This window comes from Podarcis liolepis (assembly GCF_965112155.1).
Source record: "Podarcis liolepis genome assembly, chromosome: 9".
Taxonomy (NCBI): Eukaryota; Metazoa; Chordata; class Lepidosauria; order Squamata; family Lacertidae; genus Podarcis; species Podarcis liolepis.
Genome location: NC_139564.1, coordinates 39,013,594 through 39,024,805, shown reverse-complemented (window position 1 = coordinate 39,024,805; position 11,212 = coordinate 39,013,594). Strand labels below are relative to the sequence as shown.

Below are 11,212 nucleotides of genomic sequence, written 5' to 3'. Positions count from 1 at the left end.
GATTGTGGCTGGCGATTAGGACCAATTCACACATTACGCTTCCTGCATTTTGGAAGTCTGATCCTAGCAGCAGGAGAATGTGTGATGGACAAGTGTTGCTTTGGCTGACCTATGTACAGGCACCTCCCCACTTGCACATGATAAGCAACCATTGACACACATTCCAGTTTGGGCAAAAAAGGGGCGGAACAGGGTGAGCCACAGGTGGAATGGGAGTAGAACGTGCTGGAACTTATTTCTGGGCAGTGACTTGGAACAGAACCCCCATGTAAGCAGGGATTCCCCTGTACTCATAATATAAAAAACAAACAAAACCAAAAACCAAGCTTGCAGTGCTCTTTACACATTACAGCAAACACAGCTTTCACAGACCTCTCCATGTAGAAGACTTATATTTTGCGATTTTGGAAGGACTAAGGACCCAGCCAAGTCCAAAACAAGTGGTACACTCTGAATATATGCTAATCAATTTATTACTTATTTTAAGCAGAGTTACAAAACTGACATTCTATTTGCCTCATACTCATTTTATAGTGGAACTGTGCTACTGAATAGTTCCAAGTAGTTTGAGGCCTCTTAGAGCTAACCACCCAACCACGTGAACTATTTTTGTATATTTTCATTGCATTATATTAACAAATGAATGCAAATGCAAGGTATCCATGGCGTTTTACAATTTAAACTGCAGCATTCATACAAATTGTACAAAATATTATTAGCTAAAATGTTCTGCAGGAACTGATGGCGCTACCTTGGGCTTCAAAGGTTTTGCCTTCCCTTTAGGACAAGCAGGTCTTAAGTAGCCTCAGGTAAGGTGGAAGAGGAGCTGCCCCAACAGGTCCTTCTGGCCACTGATGGTTCTTTCAGGTGTTGATGGCAACATGCTCTTTGGCATACAAGCGTCACTGGAACGTGTATAGTCTTTATAAAAACTAGGAACAGTGAGTCAAAGTGTTGTGTTTTTAGTTTTTTCAAAACTATTGTTTGACGGGTATGCAACTTTATACAACTATAACTAGGACTGATATGATCATGTACGAGCCTTCATTTTGATGCAAACTAGAAAGCAACAAAACACCACCACCACAAACTGGCTTATAAGTATAAAACCAAATTTACTAGAATAATAGAATAGAGATAGATTTGTAACCATTCAAACAACAAACATACTAAAGGTGCCATGTGCAAGACAAAGCCTGGAGATACATTATACAGACTGGTTAAATGAACTGTTCAACAAGTAGCGTAAGTCCAATCACAGAACGGCAACCCCGTGCCGCCACAATGTCAAGGGTAGCACACTGGAGAATATGAAAAAGTTTTTCAAAGCTGTTTTTCAAAGATTGAAAAGGATGAGATGTTCTTCAATGGATCCTGAGTTGGAAACACAAAGCTGTATGCATGGATCAATCACGGGAAGGCAAATCAAAGCCACCACCCTGGTGAGAATAACGCAAGTGGGCAAAAGGAAACCTGTTCTCCGGATATATTACAGGTTTCGCTACACGCTTCATCAGTCCGAAAAGCCAATCATACAAAACGGTTTGCTCAGGATAAAGAAAGTATACTCCTTTTGCCCACTTGTGTTAAACGGTTCATTTATCCAGTCTGCATAATGTTTACTGCAAATGTAACTTGTTAAGATAGAGTTGTACATTTATCCACTCCATGTTTACAGTATCTCCAGGCTTTGTCTGTTTGGCACCTTAGTATGTTTGTTGTTTGAATGGTTACAAGTCTCTCTCTATTCTAGCTATTATTCTAGTAAATTTGGTTTTATACTTATAAGCCTGTTTGTGGTGGTGTTGTTTTGTTGTATTATTATTACTGTCACCACATTTGATACTTTGTGTATATACTTTGCAAACTAGAAAGCAGCCAAGAACAATTAAGAAACCCAGTTGAACGTTGTACCTAGTTCAGCAGAGGTTTCATTTTCGTATATTACCCACACCAGTGCTAAAGGGCATCCGCTCCCCCCGCCGCCTCCCTATCTCAATCTACACGGGACCACGTTTCCCCAGAAGTAGTCCTGAATTCGACAGGACTAGCACCTCAAGTCACCAGATGTCCATAGTGCGTGAACACACAACAAATAAAATGACGCTACTAATTCCTTGCCTCTCAGGTTTCCTGGACCTATCTAAAAAGGTAGGTTTGCAGTTTCCTGAAACTGCCGCTTGTCCTTCAGGTGCCTTGCCCGAAACTAAAAAAAGAGAAGAGAGGAGATAACACAGCTCGCCTTCGCAGCGACGGCGCAGCGTTTCCCTTGCCTCGAGGAGAACAGACGGGAACCTTCGTTCGGGCTACGCCTGCGCCTCACCTGGACACACCTGTGCTCACCTGAGCCTGCGCGGGCGCCTCCTCCCCCCCCCCTCCTCCAAGCCCGCTGCCCTCTCGCCTCCCTGCCCCGCCCGCTCTTGGCCGCCGCGCAGGCGCACTTGCCGCTCGCCCGGCAACACTCCCGGGGCTCGGCTCAGCGCTGTCATGGCGGCAGAGAGCAGCAGCAGCAGCAGCAGCTGCAGCAACTGCTAAGGCAGGCAGGAAGCGATGGAGGAGCTCCTCGCGGCGTCGGCGGAGTGAAGGAGCTGCACAGGAAACTTCCAGCCGCTTGCCTGAGGTCGAAGTTCTTTGCCCATCCCTCTTCTCTACCCCGGGCAGGTAGAAGCCAGGCTGTTGGTGGGGGAAGCACCGGAGACACCTCCCGCCCGTGGAGCTGCCTGGGGTCGGGAGAGCCTCGTCCCTCCCCGCCGGCCCCGTCCGCGGCAGAGGCGAGGAGGAGCAGCAGGGCTGGGTGAGTGGGAACTTCTTTGCCGGCCCTACTTTGTCCTTGCACCTGTGACTGTGCGTGAAGGGAGGAGCGGAGCTTGCAGTTACCTCAGCTGCTGGAGCACAAGGACGGCGGAGGGAAGCACTGCAGAAACAGAGCGGGGCAGGGGAGAGGCGCGTCTCTAATAATAATAATAATAATAATAATAATAATAATAATAATAATAATACAGAAGTAAACGCCTTCGGGAGTCCCGCGCTCTCTTCTTTGCAGGCAAGTTTAGTGCCTGACAAAGAAAGGGGCTGACCTGCCTGATGCAGTTGCACCTGCCCTCATTTTCTGGGTTGAGGGGGGGGGGTGAGTGCAAAGAGAGAATGGGGTAGTGTTTCTTTATTAGTTAGATGACAGGCTTTTTCAAATGTTTTCAACAAGCTGCGCCTGCTACTAATTTTTTAATATAATTCTTTTCTTTTTTTTTAGTTTTCAGATTAAAGAGACCGCTGTCCTTGTGCCGAGGGAAGGAAAACAAGATTATCTCAGCGCTCAGAAACTGGACCCGAGGCTACGCATTGAACTCTTTTTATTTCTGGGGTGCTGGCTTCTGGTGGCAACCTGGAAGTGAACTAAGCTATGGCGAGTGAAGACAAACAGGTTGCTTCTCCTCGGTCAACAGGTGATGATGGAGGAGGGGGAGGTGGTACCGGAGGAGGGAAAGAAGGAAATGTGGCCGAAATGGAGAGCAAGCTGCAACCTTTGAATCCAGGAATCCCTATTCGTGGTATCAGGATGAAATTTGCTGTTCTGACAGGACTGGTGGAAGTCGGAGAAGTATCCAACAGGGATATTGTGGAAACTGTGTTTAATCTGGTAAGGCAATCACCTTTCTAACTCTTTAAAGGAGAAGGATGGTATGTGGTGAAACATAAGGAAAGCAATACATTCTACCCACATTCATATTACTTCATCTTTACAGTTAAGGCTGCCCGCCTACCTATTTGTCACAGGGTGGTGCATCTGGTAAGCTATTCTCCCGGAAGGGATCCTTACTTAGGCCTTACTTAGTAACCGTGAGGCTGCAATACTTTTTCCACTCAGTTGTTCCGTTTCCTTGCTTCTATCAAGGAACTTTCCTGCTATTTACACCTTCATAGAAGTCATTTGAAAGCACTTAGGTTCTAAATAGTTGTGCTGTCATATCTGTTTGCAATGCTTAAATGTATTTTGGGATTTTGGGCTAATTCACAGTTGGAATATACCATTGTTAACACACAATTGCTGGTGCTGCAAATTTTAGGGCTCTGATGTAAGGCTTTGATTCTGCAGAGGTATGCCTCTTTTCTCCTATGTGAACATTTTAAGCCCATTTTCAGTAACCATAGCAATATAACTCTTTGTAGATATTTCTACCAATTTGGGTAGAACTTGGAACATTGTGCATCAGTGTTACTTACCTTGGGAGCACTCAACTTTTCCTAGTAGTAAGAATTTCCTTGGAAATGACAAATGCTACACCAGAACAGAAGGATTTGTTTAACAGTAAGATTATGTTTGAATATCACAATTGTAATGGCAAAGGATAGTAATTATGTGATGTTCTGAATAGTGGTGCCTGTTCAATGTACATTTATGTAAGCATTAGATGAGGATAAGTTATATTGCTGTCTCAACCATAGGTAAGAATGGTTGAGTTGAGAAGGCTGTACTCCAACACTGCTTAAATGTAATCTGGCTTTTAAAAGTGGAATGGAAAGCTCAAAGGCACAGTGTATAGTGTTCCACATGTGTGTAAGTATTTGGAGACCGACTTCTTGATCCTGCAAGAATTTAAGTTCTTTTGCAAATCATCTGTGGCCCTGCTGAGGGTTGTTGGTCGGTGCAAATAGAACTGATATCCCTTTAGAAATTAAATGTAGGCAATGCATTCACAGTGTCCATACAACTTGGTTGGGTAAGACTGCAGACTTTTATTTGACTTAAATATTGGTAATGTATAACTAGGGTGGAACGAAAATGCTCTGCCTAGACCTGCTATGTAGAATACATAGAAAGCAATTATTCTGACTAAATAGTGCAAAAACATATGTGCACTAGGCCTCTTGTAACTTTTTACAGCTGCCTGTAGCTTAAAAAGCAAAACAAAACTTTTACGTGTTTCCCTGGAACAGAAGAAAAAACAAAGCAGTTGTGCCACATTAAACTGATCAAGAAGCTTTAGACAACCAACTGTTTTATAATACAGAAATCTATTTAAGTCTCTGAAGCATTGCAGCATCTGTACAAAGTATTGCTAGCGTGTGTGATCAGTCATACTACAGAAGTGAAGTACTGCTCTGAAGTTTCCTGCCCACTCATCGTTCTCCTATGTGTAGTGAAATAACTATAAAATCTCTTTCTTTTAAAATCTGACTTCTGTAGATAAATGCTGAAATGTTGTACATTGTGGAAGCTGCAGAAGAAATAGCTTCCATGTTTTGCACTGAAATAATAATGCAGTTTTTATAGGAAATAGAAAGCTGTCTTCAAGAAATTCAGTGTGTGACCTAAATAACAGGATATTCTGCAAATTTTCCATCTGCCTGGAACCTGAGTAGAAAGATAGGAAGAACAGTTTCCTTTAGAACTGAGTTTCATTAAATACACCCACAACTTTATTAGAAATTTCTGCAGGATGTGTGTGTGTAGATAACTCATGAACATGCCAGGCTGCACTAAGTTGGACTGTTGATTTAACCAGTGCTGTCAACTCCGACTGAAAGTTGTTCTCCAAGGTGCCAGACAGATTGTGTCGCCCCCCCCCCCCCATCCCTGCTACTTCAGAACATTGTAATGGAAAAGGCTAGGGGTTGAAACTGGGGCCTTCTGCATGCAAAGCATGTCCTCTGTCTCTCATCTTTGGTTTGGATGTGGATAGCAGTGGCAATGTATGTCTTGTTTACTACACTCTTAAAGTTCTCCACCCTATTTGTGGGTGGAAAACTGGGTGGACCATCTCACTATTTTTAAAAAAGAATATTTTCAACATTTTCATGAGGGTTGGACTCTCTGTTAGTAGTGGTTGTAGCACAGCTTCTTTCTCCACCCCCCAAGCTCCCCCCCCTTCAAAAACCGTATTGTCAGCCTTGCAACCATTTTGCATCCCGTACAATTCGCCTGACACAGGATCATTCTGGAGCAGGGTGTGTGGGGTGAGGAAGGGGTGGCAGCCACCGTTAAAAAATTGAATAATACAGTGGTACCTCTGGCTATGAACTTAATTCGTTCTGGAGGTCCGTTAAGCTGAAACCGTTCTTATCCTGAGGCGCGCTTTCACTAATGGGGCCTCCCACTACGCGTGCGCCTCTGGCATGCGATTTCCGTTTGCATCCTGGGGCAAAGTTCGCAACCAGGAGCAGCTACTTCTGGGTTACTGGAGCTTGTAACCTGAAGCGTTCATAACCAGAAGCGTTCGTAACCAGAGGTACCACTGTATTGGAGAAAAGGTCTGGGAAATGTTCTTTTTCTAGGGGAGGTGAGGGGAAAAAAATCTCCCTCTTTCTTTTGGAAAAAGTTTTCTGAGAAATGTCAGCTCTGCTTTAGTTTGAGCAAGCGGACTTTGCATAGTTGCTGGGAACAGTAAAAATGGGTTGAACACATGTAGTGTTGAACTGGAATCCTATGGCTTTGACACCCTACTTTAGCCATAACATTGTAAAACCGCAAAGCAAGAAAAAAGATCCCAAACATGTAGTAAGAAGTAAGTCTTAGTGCGCCGAAAGGGGCTTTCTCCAAGGTTTCAATCCTAACTTCATGTACCTTGGACTAAGCTCTGCTGATTCAATATGTTTTCCTTCTTAGCGGACAAGGTTAGGACTGCAGTCTTGGACTTTTAGTCACTATGTTATGCTGAGCTGGGCACTAAAAGTTACTATTCAAATATGATTTAGTTTTGTGGGGATGAAGTAAACAGGAGAAAAGGTATAGTTGAGCCTCTATTCCAGCAGTGTCTTTCACTTTTTTTTGAGGAAAAGCGAAGTGTTGTAATTCAGGAAAGTGTTACACTGGGAGATACTCAGTGCTCCTGACTCTTGGTGCCTACAGATGAGTTAGGCACAAATTCATGGTGTCCCCCCAAGACTTGTTGCAGTCCTTCCTCCTACACCTGTTTTGCCTAGTAGCAACTTCTCTTTGCACTTGTCATAACATAATTTTTGTTTTTGGGTAGTTCATGGAAATAGCTCTGGTGTTGCGTGTGTCACATTGTAAGTAATCGTAGGGCAGGAATGGCCAGATATCATCATAAACAAAATATGTTACAAGACTGATTCCAAAATTTACATTTTTATTTTCATGAATCTTAATAGATAGACCTATGAGTACTCTCACTGCCTTTTTATAGCTAGTGCCTATTTAAAGTGTTTTGATTTCATGCCATACTTATTCTCCAAAAGCAGGTTAATTACTCCAGCTTTTTTTTTTAAGTGGCATTTGGATTGTGAAATTAGATGACTTTCACTTATAAAGTGACATAGAACTGAACTCCGGGTCTTCTGAAAATAATATGTGATGCAAACCTTAATAATGACAAGTTCCTAGGTAAAGGTATGTCCACTCTCTCATCAAGTACAAAGTGAGCATGGGAGGGATGGGGAGCCACACAGATTTGTACAGGAAAGAATAGCAAGCTTGACATATCTTAGATGTGGCTGTGTTTGGCTACACTAGTATAATGGAAGATCTGCAAGCCTGTTATCTTCCTGTCTCAATTATGTACAGGTGTGCTTGCTAGAAAAGAGCCAGCACCAGCTGAAGTGCAACTTACTGCTATTCAATGGCAGACATTGTTCTGCGTTTAGCCTCTTGCACAACTTCACCACTGCCTAAATGTAGATGGGAAACTTTTGGGCAGGGATTGAAATTTTTTATTCGCACCTCTCTGCCAAGTTGTATAAGCTGCTTGCCAGAGCATGACTTAAGGAGGCTGGCTAGTTCCCTGGTTATGCCAGCAGTGTATTAACCGTAGCTTCAGTTGTATTGCAGGTTGCAATAATACAACACATTGCACCTAGGGTAAGAGTTTCTGATGGAAGGCTCTCCAGAATTAGCATCACAACTACGGTACTTGATGCATTCATATTGCACAAGGTTGTACTGCAAATAAGGAAGTTCTGCCAGTAGTTGGATTCAACCTCTTTAACTAATCTTTCCCTTGTTCCAATCATGAAAATGTCAGTTATAAAAAATAGTATATCAGAAACCCTTTTTATTTTTAAAAGTCCTTGATAAAAGACTGCTATAAAGGACTAGACTTGTACTCTAGTCTTTAAGGTGAACTGAGAGAGTTCTATAGATAACACTTTTTTTGAGAACACATGTACTTCAAAGTAATTTTCAAAAATTCTTTCATTCCAAAATCCCTTTCCCAAAGGTCATGTCAAATGTAAAAGACTGGTCTTTTGCCAAGACATTTTGCCCTTTTTCTTATCTTAATGGCCCATCCATTTCTTTGAAGTGATAAACTATGTGACTCAAGGCTCTTTGCTCTTGTAAGAATTGTGGTTAGAAAAAAGTATCTTTATCCCATTAAGAAAAGTGTAGCTTCAGACCAGTGCTATCATTCTCTGAGACATGTTAAGATTGGCTAATCCTAAATGAGAACCTTAAATTAGTTCAGTGTCCTAGAAGCTGATTGGGGGCAGGATCCTTAAACATAGCCCTTCCTTCCTTCCTTCCTTCCTTCCTTCCTTCCTTCCTTCCTTCCTTCACCATCTCTTTGAAAGCAACCTTTTGCACCTTTCCATCATTACTGAATTTTATTTCTTCTTTCTTTGGTGATCACTCATAGATGAGTAAGATTGTCTTCCATGAAAACGGTCTTAACAGTGAGTTCTAAAGTGACTATGGAGGCCATTTCTGGATCCGTATATCCTTCCACAAAGGGGACATAGGTTTCTGGGAGGGAGTTGATCACGGTGAGGGTTTGCCAAATGTGCCTTCCTCTTAGCTCGTTTCTCCTTTCCTCTCTGAGTTTGTGCTTCTAAAGTCCACAAAACCTTTGGTAAAGGCTGTTCTCAAACTGGAGCACTCACAGGCCAGTGTTTCCCATTTATCAGTGCTTATACTACATTTTTAAAGATTTGCCTTGAGAACATCTTTAAACTTCTTTTGTTGTTTCCCCAGTATTTTGCTTTCCATTTTCAAGTTGGGAATAGAGTAGTTGCTTTGGAAGACGATAATCTGGCATCTGAACAACATGACCGGTCCAACAAAGTTGCTGTTGAAGAATCATTGCTTCGACATTGGTGATCTTTGCTTCTTCCAGTACACTGACATTAGTTGCCTGTCTTCCCAAGTGATGTGTAAACATTTTCAGTGACACCATTGATGGAATCAAGCATACAGTAAAGTTGGTAGTGCAATAGATTTGTAAACAAGCATTTTGGTTTCCCTGCGGGTGTCCCGGTCCTCAAACACTCTGAGCTTCAATTGGGAGAAAGCTATGCTCGTGGAGCTCAGGTGATGCTGGATTTTGGCATCAGTGTTGGTCCTTGTGGAAAGATAACTGCCCAGGTAGGAAAATTGGTTGACATTTTCCAACGTTGCACTATGGTTGGATTTGTGGTGCTGCAGAGGGGTTGTTTTTTGCTTGTTGGTGCAGCACTTGGTTTTTTTGGATATTGAATGATAGGCCAAGCTTTCCAAAATCTTCTGCGAAGATATTTAGGATGGTTTGGAGGTCATCCTCTGAGTGTGGAAACACTACGTTGTCATCAGCATACTGAAGCTCTATGAATATCACTAAGACAAATGAATATAGGGAAGGTGTGGGGGGAGGAGGGAACTCATGCCCAGAGAAACTGTAAATGTTGGAGGACTTGCCCAAGGCTGTAACTCCCAATCAGGCTGCTCTGATCATGATGTGGGCTGGTATAGATGACTCAAGCTTTCAGCTTTTGTTCGAATAACTCTTTTGTTGCTCACCCTTCATCATATGGTGCCATGGAGGGTTACATTGAAAATATAATATAGAGCTATTCAATAACAACAACAACAACAACAACAACAACAACAATAATAATAATAAAAAATAAACAAATAAATTCCTAAATACTGTACCATATAAATGCATATCTATCATCAAACCAGATGATATATAGGGGAATAATAGCAATAGTTCAACTTTCAGAAGTTATACGCATGAGCATGGCATGTTCTATATGCTTTAGCCCATTACTGAAGTCTTCTCTCTAACCTTGGACACTGTTACAGTAAGTACCATCAATAGTATGTGACAGAAGCACAGGGGAGGCTCCTCTGCAAATGTGATACTCAGACTTGGTAGAAGAGTAGAGAGGTGAAGTTTTAACAAAAGAAAATTGCTGGACCTTTCTAGAAGTTGGTCTGAATAGTGACTTATTGTGAAGTAAGGCGCATTCCTTACTAGAAGGCTGTTAAATAATTAACCCAGTAATTGTGCTTCGCCTCTAAAATTTGATCTGGAGCGTATTCTTTGCATGTTCTGTGCATTGTTTTTCCTTGAAAATGTTTTACACTGGCCTTTTCAAAATGAGGAAAAGGATTTTTATGTGTCTTTAAATATTATGTGCAGTTTTCTAATTCTGTCTTAACCATTTTCTACAAACAGTTTAACCATAAGTTAATATAAGGTCTAAAATGGTATATCAAGTATATTTCTAATTGAAGCTGCAAGTCTGTGCACATTTACTTGGAAATAAGTCCTCATTGAACTAGATGGGCCTTACATCTGTGCAGATATGCATAGGAACATGAGCTCGTTTCTGGTTTACTCCACAGGTCTGGGGGGAAAGTGGAGTGGGACTTAACTCCTGCTCTTATGTCTCCTGCTCACTTACACCCCTCGCCATCCATGTGTTGAGGGCATATCTATCAAGGTAAAGCTTGACAAATGCAGGGCTCTAGAACATGGAGAGAGCCTATGTTTGTTCGGCAGCCTTTCACTCTGCTGGTATGCCCCCAACACCTAGATGAGAAGGGGGAAGGGTTGGAAGAATATGCAATGGCTGCGTCACCTGGCGTGGCCATATTATGTCTTCCATGCAATTGTAAATCACATGAGGGGGAATGCTTGAAATGTGCAGTAGTCTAATTGCTGCAGCATAAATCCGTCTACTTGTATTAACACTGTTTCTGCTAAACTACAACTTTAATTTTTTAAAAGTGAGAAGATGTACTTCAGCAGTGGAATGTGCAAGGCTGCTATGGAACAGTGTTTCACCTCTCAAAATGTTGTGGGGTTTTTTTTTGCTATCCCAACTTTTAAAGTAAATCCATACATTCTTTAGGATGCTATTGTACCTTTTCCATGAAACTTATGTAAGTCATTCTTTTCATTGCATTAACAAGACTTTCTAATGTTGGTGCTAAGTGAGGAGATCCAACTAGTATTTGGCAATCACTTCGTATTCAATGGAAGTGTGCATAACT

The 11,212-nt window shown here is 42.1% G+C and overlaps 1 protein-coding gene across 1 annotated transcript in view; it reads left to right on the top strand.

Annotated features, from left to right (window-relative positions):
- The first annotated feature begins 2,451 nt into the window (after window positions 1-2,451).
- The window catches only part of LRBA (LPS responsive beige-like anchor protein), a 351,536-nt gene continuing 342,775 nt past the window's right edge, over window positions 2,452-11,212 (top strand). The window contains 2 exon segments of the mRNA XM_083520191.1: window positions 2,452-2,794; window positions 3,251-3,637. Coding sequence (XP_083376317.1) covers window positions 3,401-3,637 — 237 coding nt within the window. The 5' untranslated portion in view covers window positions 2,452-2,794; window positions 3,251-3,400.